The sequence below is a fragment of the Macrotis lagotis genome, chromosome X (genome assembly GCF_037893015.1).
Source record: "Macrotis lagotis isolate mMagLag1 chromosome X, bilby.v1.9.chrom.fasta, whole genome shotgun sequence".
NCBI lineage: Eukaryota > Metazoa > Chordata > Mammalia > Peramelemorphia > Peramelidae > Macrotis > Macrotis lagotis.
The window spans coordinates 264183227-264197000 of NC_133666.1; the positions used below are offsets into that span (position 1 = coordinate 264183227).

The 13774-nt window shown below is 36.0% G+C and overlaps 1 protein-coding gene across 1 annotated transcript in view; it reads right to left on the reverse strand.

The window, feature by feature from the left end:
- Positions 1-3587: 3587 nt before the first annotated feature.
- The window catches only part of LOC141501645 (ras-related protein Rab-3C), a 32175-nt gene continuing 21988 nt past the window's right edge, over positions 3588-13774 (reverse strand). Inside the window, exon 2 of the mRNA XM_074205832.1 lies at positions 3588-10607. Within this exon, the coding sequence (XP_074061933.1) occupies positions 10420-10607 (188 nt within the window). The 3' untranslated portion in view covers positions 3588-10419. The remainder of the gene's footprint in view (positions 10608-13774) is intronic.

Sequence of the window (13774 nt, forward strand, 5' to 3'; positions counted from 1 at the left end):
ATACTTTGCAAATACGATGTCATATAATCCTGCAACAACTCTGGGAGACAGGAGCTATTTTTATCCCCATTTTGTAGTTGAGAACACTGAGGAAGATAGAGGTTAAGTGACTTGCTCAGAGTCACATAGCAGGGAAATCTGAGGTTGTAATCCTAATTTCAGACCCAGAATTCTAGTTACTGCTAGCTGCCTTAGGTGGTTGCATATTTCCCGATGGATAAACTCTGAAACCAAGCCTGTTGCCCAGCTATTGACATGGCTCCTGTAGTTTAATTCAAGCAACATTCATGGAAGCCTTTAAACCACACTGGAATGATTTTTACCAGGGTCCCTAGATGACTCTAAGATATAGTACTTGGAGGTCAGAGGACAATTTGAGCTAGGGGCAAAGGAATATATGCTTTTAAGGTTTACTGAATGTTTTACTTAAATTATCTCAATTGATCTTAATGTCAGTTCTACAAGGTAGGAACTACAGGTATTATTTTCTTTATTTTAGAGATGTGGAAACTGAGGCTTAAAGAGACTAAGCAACTCATCCGTGGTCATACAGCTAGAAGGTACCGTGGAAAGATTTCTAGGTCTTTAGTGAGAGGATCTGAAATCAAATCTCAGCTTTACTTCTAACCATGTCATTCTAGAGAAGTTATTTCATCTTTCCAAGACTCAATTTCTTCATCTGCTAAATAAAACTTTACTCAGTATGATCTCTAAAACCCATTTTACCTCTCAAATCTATATTCTAAGTATCAGAGCCAGGTCTTTTCTGACTTCATTTCATCATAAAGGAGTTTTTTTGGGTAATGCTCAGTAAAGTACTAACAGAGCCCAGGGAGAACTTGTTCACCTCCTTTTCAATGAATCAACCAATGTATCATATCAAAGAAGGATAACCATATAACAACTTTTACTTAACAGTCTGTGTGCTGTATGTGTGTTTTGTGTGCATGTGTGTGTATGTGTGTGTGTGTGTGTGTATGTGTGTGTGTGTGTGTGTGTGTGTGTGTGTGTGTGTAAGGATGGTCATGAAGGGAGAGGAGATGATTGGGAGCATTGCTGTTTAATGAGGATCAAGATGAAGTATCTGAACCAGTCTTCAACTTCCATGGTCTTATGTAGACAGTCTCACAATGAAAGCCCCGACTTGATGCTCTTATCAGCTGAGGACCCAGCAGCTTTGAAATATATGACTTTCTGAGCAGAGGTTGCTTTTGAGTTTCAATGGTATATGCAGGGTTGCAGGAGGATGATGGTAGGAAGCACCACTTCTTTCTAAACCTGAAGCCTATAAAAAGTTTCCTGTGCAGAAAAATGCAATTGACCAAGACCAGAGAGTTCAGGAATATAGTCTCTTGGATATTTATTGTCATCTCCAAAAAATAAAATAAATTCAATGAACAAAAAAGACATTTTGTTCTACAGAATTCACAAATGAACTGAATATTCAATGTAGCCCACATAGTTTTTACAGAACCAATTTCAACAAATAATTAAAACTCCACATGTGAAGAAATCACATTGATTTACATCCAGACAAGAATTCCTGTGGACATAAAAGAGCCATGACATCTGCTACTCAGCAGTTTGTTTAAATTCACAATTTAAAATCACAATCACTATATGGCAGTAGTAAGAGTTGGATCACAACTACCACACAAGTATTAGAAGTGAGTAGTTTAATATTTTCTTAAAAACAATTCAGAAAAAATCCATCTTTGATAAGAACCTGAAAGTGCTGTAAAAGGAGCCATTTGGTCTTAGCCTACCCCAATTTCCCCATTTCATAGTCATACAGCATTATAGTCAATTAATGGGTGTCATGATATGCTTTTCTTAGGGATATTAATTTGGATTTCTTGGATAACTGCTTTAGCAAGGGAGAAAAACTATTTACTTCCATGCTTAAAGACTTGTTTGAAGTAATCCACATATTTTGCCAGACCTTGGGTCTACCTTGTGGCCTAGGATATCAAGATTTCTTTCCTATTAAATTCACTGGGTCAACTGAGATAGTTAAACTGGATAATTCAGAGATTCTATGGAAAGTCAACTGTATCACTTCTATTATGACTGGAGCCCTTCTCCCTTCTATCTTCCTATCTATCTCTTGCTCATTCAAAGCCTCCACCATTTTTCTGACTATATGAAGCTTTCCTTAACAATTCCAGCCCTAATGAATTCTCCACATGGGCCTACAACCCTCGTGGTCTATACTGTGTGCTAAATAACCTGTACTTGTAATTCTTGACTTCCCAACCTCATTGTAAATTTGTTGTCCCAGACCATATTTCATATTTCACTTTTCTTCACAATGCTGTATATTGTGCTGAATGAGGTGCTGAACACATTCATGTAGCCTGTTAAATCTTTTCTACATCTTTATCTATTCCTAAGATTCTTCATCTTTTTTTTGCAGGGAGTGAGGTGGAATACAAATATCCTATTATATCTGGTTTTGTATACACCTGCTTTATTCAGTGAAGTTAAGGACCATGTACAAAGTTCAAGGGACCATTTCACAGTTTGTATAATGTCTGGGATTAACCAATATGGTTTAATGCAATTTGGTGCCTTTAAGATTCCCATTTCATGATGTGTCAGAGGAAATACAAGGTGTAATTGTTTAGAGATACCTAGAGAAGGAGAAACAGCTTATTCTGCAATAAATTTCTGCATATTTTATAAAATTTACTATTGCCTTGAAGAGATAGGTGCCATTTTTGGAGACAAAGGAGATCTAGATCTGCAATTTTATCCCTGTGAGAAACTCCCAGAATGGAAACTCCCTCCATGTAAAGAATAGTCATTGATCTGCACTTACAGTTTTACAATTTCTTAGGTCAGTGAGAGGCAGAGACCTGCCTATGGTCACTCAGTATGTATCAAAAAGAGGACTTGAATTCAAGTCTTCCTGTCCCTGAGGCTACTCTATCCACTATATCACATTGCCTTTAATGGGTCTTACTATGATGATTAGTAGAAGTATTTCATAAAGCTCTAATAATATTTCTTAGGACTGAAGTAGCATTAGTGGAAATAAGAATATAATGTGATTGGTCTACTTTGAATCTGGAATCCAGGTAACTAAATTATAGTCAATTTGTTATTCTATGAGTGAATTGCTTATAAACAGAGTGGCCTTCTTTACTTTTTAGTGAAATTCTAGGTCAAAACCGACGAGTTGCCTAAATTATGGAGAACAGATGGTGAGAGTTTGGGCAGCAACACTGGTTACTGACTCTCTTCCAAAATGATTTAAAGATGCTCTGAGTCTCAATTTTTATTCATATGGACAATAAAAAATTGACAGTGATTATACCCCATAGAACAAAATTATCTAAGAAAATGCTCTGTCCAACATACTTAGGGTTTATATATATATATAATATATTATATATATATATATATAGAGAGAGAGAGAAAACCCACAAATTATTGAATAATTGCAACAGTGAAAATAAAAATCATCATAATAGTAAAAATTCTTAGGAGACTTTTTTATGTTATCAGAGATAAAGTTTCTCCCTCTCTGAAGAGCAATATTTAATTTTTCTTTGGTCACTAGATTTAGTGTTTGTCAATAATTTGCATCATTCAATCAGAAACTAAAGGAGAACTTTGAACTTAAGTGGGGAATAATCACTCTTCCTTTTCTACCCACCCCCTCAGCAATCTACTATCATTCTGTTTGGAAAAAAATTCGGTTTAGACAAATGCAATGTGTACCTGGGAAAGTTTTGCCTTCGATAGCTAAAATATTTAAGGTTCATCATGGAAGAGTTTCATGCAACACCAATGAAAGTATTTTCTGTATAAAACACACCACTAAACATATACAACTACAATAAATCTTTTGAATCAGTCACACAGTCAGCAATCACATCCCATGCATTCATCAGAATTGTCCCTTTCACACTATTTTATATACACTGAGTAAGTCATTAAATATTGCACTTATTGGCCCATGAACCCTCAATTTAGAGGTGTTGAAAAATAGAAAACAAATTTATTTTTATAACATATTTCATGCAACATTTAAGACACTTCAGTTCCACAAACACCATTAAATAGTTGTACATTCTGACAGACCAAAAAGTAGCACATCACATCTGACAACAATATATTAATGGGAATTATAGAAGAAACAGTTTTCATTCTGCATTCATTCATGGGAACAACAGGACTAACTGTGGCAAGTCATTCAGTGAAATGGTAAATGATGACCAGATTTTATTTTCATAATATAAAAACTGCTAGACAACATTAGGACACATTCTCTTCTCTGAAATGCTAGGTATCTGTGTGCAAACCATAGACCATCTGCTCATGCTTTCTCTAAGAGCATCATTTCAGAGGCCTATGGACTTGACCCAAGTGGATCCCAGCTTGACAAAAATCATTAATTGAGAAGCTTGGGGAGAAGTGGGGGAAGAAGACTACTACCATTAACTCTGAATTATCAGCAATAAGGGAAAGTAATAATTTCTTGGATTAAATTAAATGCACAAAATGAATAGGTGCTAATAGATGTAAATATAATTTGAGTTTTGTGCCCTGAAAAAATGTTCTTTTAAAATATAAAATGGAGAACCAGAAAAAATTCACTTGCTGTCTTCAGAATGTTAATGACATTTCTTGTCTTCCTTCTACTTTCTGTGCTTAGTGAGAGTTGGTTATACACATATGAACACGGTATAGTCACATCAAATCAACCCAGAATCAAGAACCATTGCTGCAGGTCCACATCAGGGTTCCATCTCAGGCAATTGACAGGTCTTTGTATATTTTAATACTGATATAAATCTATCCTTCCCCCCCTTAAAATTAATCCAGCAATAAGAGATAATTTCATCTGCTTTGTTTCAAGGTGAAATTATTATGGAAATATAATGGATTTTTTTATGAATTGAGAAGAATTTGAAGTAATTATCTCTTTTTCACTGAGACTGCTATTTTTAGAATTATTTCTATTTTTAAAGGGGGTAAGTTGGTTGATGAGGCAATCTTTATTATTATTATTTTAAATCAAGTATCAGGTCTTTTAATTCTCACCTTGCAATAATTCTTTTGAAGCTTCCCAAGGAGAACCATCACTTAGCAATGTAAGGAAGTAGATAAGTGGGGTGGGTCGGATTAGATGAGGACCCCCTCCCCCATGCAGAAGTTCTAGGAGTTGTGATAGGCACTGAAGCCTGAGCTACCTAGTATCAAGTACTAGGATCACCTGCTTTCTCTCCTCTCCAATGCCTTCATCCAATCCTGGGCTATGATTTAGACTAGGTTACTCAGAAGTCTACCTGAAGTCAAAATCAGTGTCAATGCTGGAATCAGTATCAAAAACCTGTGCTCACCAGAAACTCCACACTGCTTTATCTCTAAACTAAATAAGGTGCAAGTGTAGCAACTGGCTAGGCAGAGCTGAATAAAAAGTTTGATCTTTTTGACAGCTGGTCGAAAAGGCTTTCAAGATCTGGTAGTTGAAGTATCATACTCAACAGACTAATTGGAACAGAGTTTCAATCAATAGTCATGCACACAGGAAAAGGCATTTCAGATCTAGAAATATCAACATGCACACACACACAGGGACTTTTTGGTCTATGGACTTTTACAATGATTTTAAAATGTAACTTGTATCATGGTTCTATGCATGCAGTTGCTACCTTAATTTGTCAGGACTCATATATCTTTCTAATAAATGGGTACTATAGAGTCACAAAAATGCTGCTGGCTTGCTTAAGCTCATATTGCAGCATTCACATGTAGCATACAATGACTGCATACTATATTATGATCATGCACTAAGACCTGCCCTAGAATCAAGTACTAGGTAATGAGGCAGGGTTTATTAATGATTGTCTCCAGGAGATGACACTTTGTGAAAGTTCAACTTGAAACATAGGACCCAAGTTAGATGGGTGGAATGAGCATGAGAAATGTACTCCATTTACAAGGTGATGTAACAAGTTCCAGAGATTTAAATAGGTACCCCAACAACACACATGTATACACAACACACACACACACACACACACACACACACACACACACACATAGCCATACATGCACACTCATACATCCCAAGTAAAAGGCAAGGCAATACTCTGACTAAAAGGTCTATGAATTATCTGCATCAAAGTAAAGCATAAAAATATATATTGGTGTATTCAAACTATTGGTCTCCCATGTAATTAGGTGGTAATTTTATAGCTGTTGCATTCCACATTTACCATGTTTTAATACTATTATTTGTTCACAAATGAAGGCACACTCAGTTTCCATTAAAAATAAAAACCTCAACACTGACACACATGCACAATGATGCTGCAGCAGACAGGAATCCATAAGAAATGGACCAGTTTTTTTGAAAACCTCCATATTCCTCATGCCTTAAAAATCCATCAGGGATGTAGAGGTTGCTCACTGAAAGAGCAGTGGCAGCAAAATAAATCTTTTGGGTAGACTAGGAAGATATCAGCTAAGCTGGTTCAAAGCAAGTCTTTTTAAATGTCCACAGAAGAGAATCTTTATCATCATCTTAAAACTTGAAGAAAATAGCTCAGGCACCTACAGATCAACTGAGGCTTGACCATAGTAGTGCTGATACATGTGACTATTTGATTAGGTGATTGTGTGGTAGATGTCCAATTCTGCATATTCATTAGATCAATGTTTAAGCTCTTGGAAATAGATTTCTGAAATAATGGTACTTTCTCTCTGGGGGGGGTGAGGGTGAGGAATAATGTATATTCACTTGTGAATATAGGCAAAGGGATTGGATGAGTGATTTCATTTTTTTAAATTACTTTTTTTCCCCAAGGGAATGGGGTTAAGTAACTTGCCCAAGTTCATACAGCTAGGAAATTATTAAGTATCTGAGGCAGGATTTGAACTCAGGTCTTCTGACTCCAAGGCTGGTGATCTATTCCACTGCACCACCTAGCTGTTCCCAGTGATTTCATTGCTATAGGGAATTCCTAGAAATTGCTTCTTCCAGTGCAGGCTGGCTCCTTTTTTTAAACTGATAGTTTGATAGAGTTAACCAGGATACTGAGGAGTTAATTTTTGATTTCCTGGGTCATTTAATCAGTGCAAGTAAAGAGGCAACATTTGAACTCAGGTATCCTGGTCTTCAACATGAGGACTGCTATGGCATGCTAAAATCAATACATATGACAGAAAGGGATGTGACTTGAGAATGAGTCAGTAGCTGTCCACAGGCCCCCAATATACCATATCTTCCAAGTGATTGCCCTTAATGTCTCTGAGATATGACTGTCCAACAGTTCTCTAACTGAAATCACTTAAGTTTCTGGCAGCTAAGGAACGTGTGTGTGTGTGTGTGTGTGTGTGTGTGTGTATAAACACATCAAGTTCTTTCCCCAAACAAGTCCATTTAAGCAGGAAGTAACACTCTTTGTGGAAAAAAAGGAGAGAGAACTAGGTTAGAAATCCATGGGGACAGAATACCATGCATAACATAAAATGTAGGACATTGCTTATAGAAACTCACTCAGTTCACTTAAAGCCAGTTTCTTTATGTGTTGTATTTGGTTTTAAAGCCAGGATCTCTGGATGTGATCAGGAATAAAGGAAAAATATAACAACATACCAGCATTTCACAGATGTTTTTAGCTGGCATAATTTCAGGGGTGGGCCAACCAGTCCTTGACACTTTCCTTTCAACTACAGAAAAATGAATCTACCCTGGGATTTGAAGTTGAGACAAAACAACCCAGAATCCATCAGGATTTGGGGAGCTCTCAGATGAATGAAAGTGGAAAGTAGTAGTTGTATATCCATAGTAACAAATTCAAATGCTCCTTAGTAAAGAGACAGACTATGGCTATCCCATGCCTTTAAATTCAGACACAGGGCATCTCTCTCCTAACTACCTGCTCCAAGTGAGTTTGTTTCCATTGATGGCAGGTATTTTGTTTGCAGGGAAGGGGACATCCAAGATGGGGAAACTGGACCACTTTCCTTCATAAAATCAGGTATTCAGCAAACATTAACAAAGTGTTTTACTATGAGCCTGATTCACTTTACTCTTTCAATTTAAAGGAGAGAAAATGCCTCCCCTATGTCTATTTGTCTGCTCAAAATACCATCTCTAATTCTTTTATGTTTAACCTTAAAAAAGAACATGTCTTATTTTTGTTAATTCATAGATTTGATGACAGAAACCATTTGTTTTTCAACTATCCAGTTGTATCCAGTAGAATCACACACAAATGCAGGTGTAAGAAGAATTCTGATTCTAATGTTGAAAAAACTTGATCATGCACTAGTAAAGTTTTCTGTTGTATTCCTAAGCTAATTATCTCTTTACCTTGCTTTGTGAAGGATTCAAAAACAATCATTGCTAGATAAAATCATGGAAAACAAATGTTTCTCCAAGGTCCATGGATACCTTGTGGATTGTCAAAGGGAGACATTACCATCAATTAGGGGAATACTGAACTGTCCATATTAAAATTAGTAAAGTAAAAAAACTTCTAAATTTCTACTTTGGTTATCCATAAGCTCTGATTTTTCAACTGAATTATAAGATCCAATTTTTGATGATGTGAGTAATTTATGTTTTCTGAGCTCTTTCAGAAAATAAAACTATGTCCAGTTTTTCTTCTATGATGTTTTTTAGACCCCTCCCTCACTTTGAACCACATTAAAGGAAGAGTTTCTAATTTTGAAATTCATATGCTGGGTATGATTCCACAGCAAAAGCAAAGAATCCTTTCATTCAATAATCCTACATATTTTGTGTTAATAATCACCTCCTCAGATGACAAAACTGAACAAATTGTAAGCTCCCTTAGTAGAACTGTCCTCCAAACCCCTAATAAGTCTCCTGCCTTTCCATATCTCTTCCAGATCCCAGTCACTACACAATAAGATATGGAATTACTATATTTAACACAATGGGTAGCAGACATCAATATCTTCAAAAAATCTGGAGTAACTGAGAGTAGGGATTTTGGCATTTGGCTCCTCTCCTTCTTCAGAATATTTGTGAAACAATGACTGCACAAACTGAGCTCTAAAGAGTCTCTTCAGTTTTCTAATTAATTAACACATTTTTTGCTTGTAAAAACATATGGTCTGAGGGTGGAGATAAAGGTGGGGTGCTAGTGTTCCAAACATTCAGACCTCCTTTAAGTCCCTCAGGGGTAAGGGGGGTTTCCCCTCTTCTTGGAAACCATGGTTATATAATCTAAATAATCTTGAAGGGAAGGTCCTTTTTTTTTCCCTTAGAAATGACACAAAAGGATCCACCCCAAGCAAAAAGACTTCTGAGACTGTCACAAAAACACACCAAAGGAAGGGAGAGTAAAGATTTTCCCAAATCAAAAAATAAAACTCTTACCTTAATCTTAGTGTCCTCATTTTTCTCACTGATTCCATAAATAGAATGACTTGACCTGAGGACTGACTGATTATCCAGGCCCAAGTGAATTGGTTTGTTCCAGATAGGATGAGAGGAGATGGGATGGGGAGGGACAAGAAGGGTAGTTTGGTTTAAGCTTTTGCAGGTCTCAACATTTCACCTTGTCTTAGTCAAAATGCTTTCTATATGGAATTCTATAATTATGCCTCTATTTACCCACCCAAACATTCATATTAATGCATAAAGTCAGTACAAACAATTGCCTTGTTTAGCCTCATTTTAAGCAAAGGCAGCATGTTTCATTTGTGGTTACAGTAGCAGTTGTTATTACTTTAACAACAGCAAGAAATAAATGGTTACTTAAATTCAATTTTATGCCAGGGTAGCCATTGAACTTCATATACCACTTTGGGGGGGTTATGGAAATAATATTTGTATTTTTTTTAGAATCAATATTCCCTTTGTTTTAATAGCAGTGAAAAATAGATACATTGCTTAATATGTAAGTTAACTAGCCGCAATGACGATCTCCTTAATTACCTGTAATATTTCAGAATTGATTTTTAATTCAGAGGAAAGCAAACACAACACAGAAGCTTTGTTGCTTTCTTCTCTACTCTCCCCTCTACCCCCCCATACCCTATCATTGCCCCACAGTGATCACAAGCAGCATAATATGAATTTGATGAAGCAATCAGAAGTAGCAGTAAAATTATAGTCTGAGGTCATGACACTAGCTGAATTTAAAATAATCTTTAAAAAAAAAGTAAAAAAACTTATAAGACAAACAACTATTCACATGCAGATATCAGATGTTGATAAATGGATAATCCTTACAAATTTAAGATCACATATTTGCCATATATTGACACAGGAAATTTCCAAAGAGCTGTATGCACATATTACCCATTGACATCAAAGACTTCCCTCAAATAAATTAGTAGACAGTATAAATAAAGGCTAATAGACCATTTATGGATGCTCTTTTTTGGCAATAGAACGCACTAGAGCTGCCATGGCCAGCAGCTCCATTAACAGCCACAGTTGGGCTGCTGTGGTGGTGGGGATTCTTTGAGTCTTGTATTCTGTTTTCCAGCAGCAATGGCAGGATCTGTCTCCAAACTCTCTGACATTTTGTCACAGATGATATCCACGAGGCGCTCAAATGTCTGCTTGACATTTATGTTGTCCTTGGCACTTGTTTCAAAAAATTCAAACCCTAAAGGAGAAATACAGAAACACAACATAATCACTGCACATGTCTGGACAGGACCACAATTTAGACCATCCTTACCTAGCTTCTCTCTTCCATGCTTCTGCCACCCCCTCAGGTTAAATTGAATGTGATTCACTGGCTTTTCTAGGGGGGAGGTTGTGCCAAATTGGAGTGCTTTTTATGTTGCCAGTGAAAAGTAAAATTCTAAGTGTAATGTACCAAACCCTTTTTAAAAATTTTCCATAGGAAATATGTCAAGTCCTTTTCTATTTTATAAGACTATAACCTTCATGCTAAAGGTAATGAACAGCAATTACAATTCTATTGCTATTTCTTTAAAATGTTTTATTTAAACAACAATACCAACAATAAAAACATGAACCTCCTTCAACTCTAGCTGTTCTAAACTCCTGCTCTCCTCCCTCTTGGACCTCTTTTCAGGGTTAGGATCTTGGACAGTTTTGAGATTTTCATCTTTTGCCTTTGACAGCCCTCATCTGTTTCAACTCTTTGTATTTCTATGGTACTATCAATTATGGAAGTTCCCTTGATCTAACTTTTAAGTGTTTATTCTTTGTTGCTCTTATCAAGCCTCCTATCTAGCAGATACTCATTTTAAACAATAATCTCAGATAATAGTAATAATAATAATAATTGAAATCAATATGGGATTCTTATGGTTTGCAAGAACTTAATAGACTTCATTCCCCTTAGATTTTGCAATAGCCCTGTAAGGAAAACAATCTACATGTTATTATGACCATTTTATAGATGACAAAATGGAGAATCAAAGAACCCTAATAGCATCTAGCATTTATATAATGCTTTAACTTTACAAAGGCCTTTATATATATATATATATATATATATATATATATATATATATATATATACATATTAATTCATTTGATCCTTACAGCATCCCTGAAAGTAAGGTACTATTTATTATCCTCATTTTATAGATTGAGCTATGAAAGGTCAAATGACTTGCTCAGAATCACAAAGCATCTGAGGCATATTTTTCAGACTCTTAAGATCAGCATTCTATCTATTATGACAGACTGAACTCTGTTGCCCAAGGATGAAAATCAACAGGCACAGATAAGAATAAGTGGAACTTGTGTCTACCAGGGCATGATGACAAGAGTGCCTACTACCTTCTTTACAATTCCTATGGCAAATAAACCAACAGTTAAGTAGACACCAGGTGGCACTACTACCATAGAATTGGTTTCCAGAGTTTGGACTCCGGAATTGTCTAGGGGCAATGGGGCAACAGCTGTGATGTGTGTACCTATCCCCTAGTGCTTATTTTTCCACAGTAACTGAAATCAAACAATAGGTGGTATTTTGCATATGTTTAGGAAGAGATTTGACTGCAATTTTTGCTGGAGCTGCAACTGTTAATCTCATAGCTCTGATGCTCATTGTACCTGTGTAGAGACAGATTTGGCAAATTGCCCTCTACACAATCCTCCCAGTCTATTGTGTTTGGATTCAGCTTCTGTTGGCTAAGCTTACAACTCAGTTGCCATAGCAACCTTCTCACTAGAACAGTCAGAGATTGCTCTGGTCTAGTCAGGGGGTGCTGATTTAGGATGTTTGGGAATGAACACAAAACTGCTATTCTAATCTGTTCTGGATTTCACACTCTATAAATCTGTCTAGTCACATCTGGCCTCTCTCAGAGAAACTGAGATGCAAAATGATTAACTCTTGTGATCATATTTTTCCATCTGGAAGCCAAAATCCCTAAGTAAAAGTAGACTCAGTTTTGCATTCAGAATAAACCTTTTTTTATTCTGTAAAGAGAGTTCTAGAATTAGTGATAGAAACTCCAAGAGATTAAGTTACTTGCTCCAAGTTACATGGATTTAAGTGGAAAAGCTGAGATTCAAGGCCAGGCTCTCTGACTCCAAATATGACATCATTTGCATGACATCAGAAAGACCTTGATTTGAACTCCAAATCTGTCACTGTATATTAGTTCTTTTTAATCTATAAAACAGGCTTGCAATATTTACCTTCTCTATTGATATCAAAGAATCTCTAAAAGAATCAAATGAGTGGTGAAAAACCCTTATGAGGAAGTATATAAATGGAAGCTATATTATTTTCTGAAATGGCATTTCAAAACAGAGGAAAGTATTTCTCAAGAGTTATCATATTCCCTGAACAATCCATTTCAGAAGCTCCATATTTTATCAGGCAACTATCCTTAATCTGTATTTCATGAGTCATGGATGTACTCTGTTATTTGGTTCCAAGTAAGTGTTTTCAGAGTCTGATCTACAGCAACTGTCAGAAGAGGCAGGCTTTTTTAAATCAGTAGGTTCAGCTAAATGACATTTCTTAGTACAGCAGACACACCCTCCTTCTAATTAGTAATAACTGACACCTAGGCTATTCAGCAGTGGGAATTTCTGAACCACAGATGCCAAGTCATAAGCCTCAGAGGAAATGATTTCAATTGACCCAAGTGTCAAAAGTCACTAACAAGACAGATACCCACTGTCCAACTTTCCTGTTATGAATGTCTGTTTTGGTTGTGATAAATTTCAAGTGTATTATAGACAACTTCCATTTATCTAGAATGATTGAGAAAAAGGAAATTCTGATTAACTGGACATTCTGAGCTACTAAATACAGACCAGAGATTACAGATAATTCAATTATAATAAAATACATGATACTAAAATCATATTGGGCATAATTTAATCATCTGTTATGGATGGCAACGTAAGATTAATATGAGCATCAATGAGCATTGCTAAAACTAGAAACTGTTGCACCTGGGGCTAGTAATACAGCAAGACAGACATCTTCTGCAGATCAGAAATGGGAGAAAGGGGCAAGATATCATCCAGTATAGGGGACAGGAATCAATGAGAGCAGTATAGGAAGGGGAGGAACTCACCCTAGTGCACCATTTAAATTATTTTAACTTTAAAAAAAATACCTATTTTAAGTTTCCTATTTTAACCAATTAACTTTTTATTTAAACTTTCTTATGTTATCTTTTTATGTTACTATATTGTTAAAGGACATTTAAAAGCTTTGAAATTCACCCAAATTCAGCACCTTGGGCAGAACACAGATTTCAACATGGTCAATCTCCATTGCTAAAGAAATAAAAAAATAAAGGAGATTGCTCAGATATTGGTATCTTA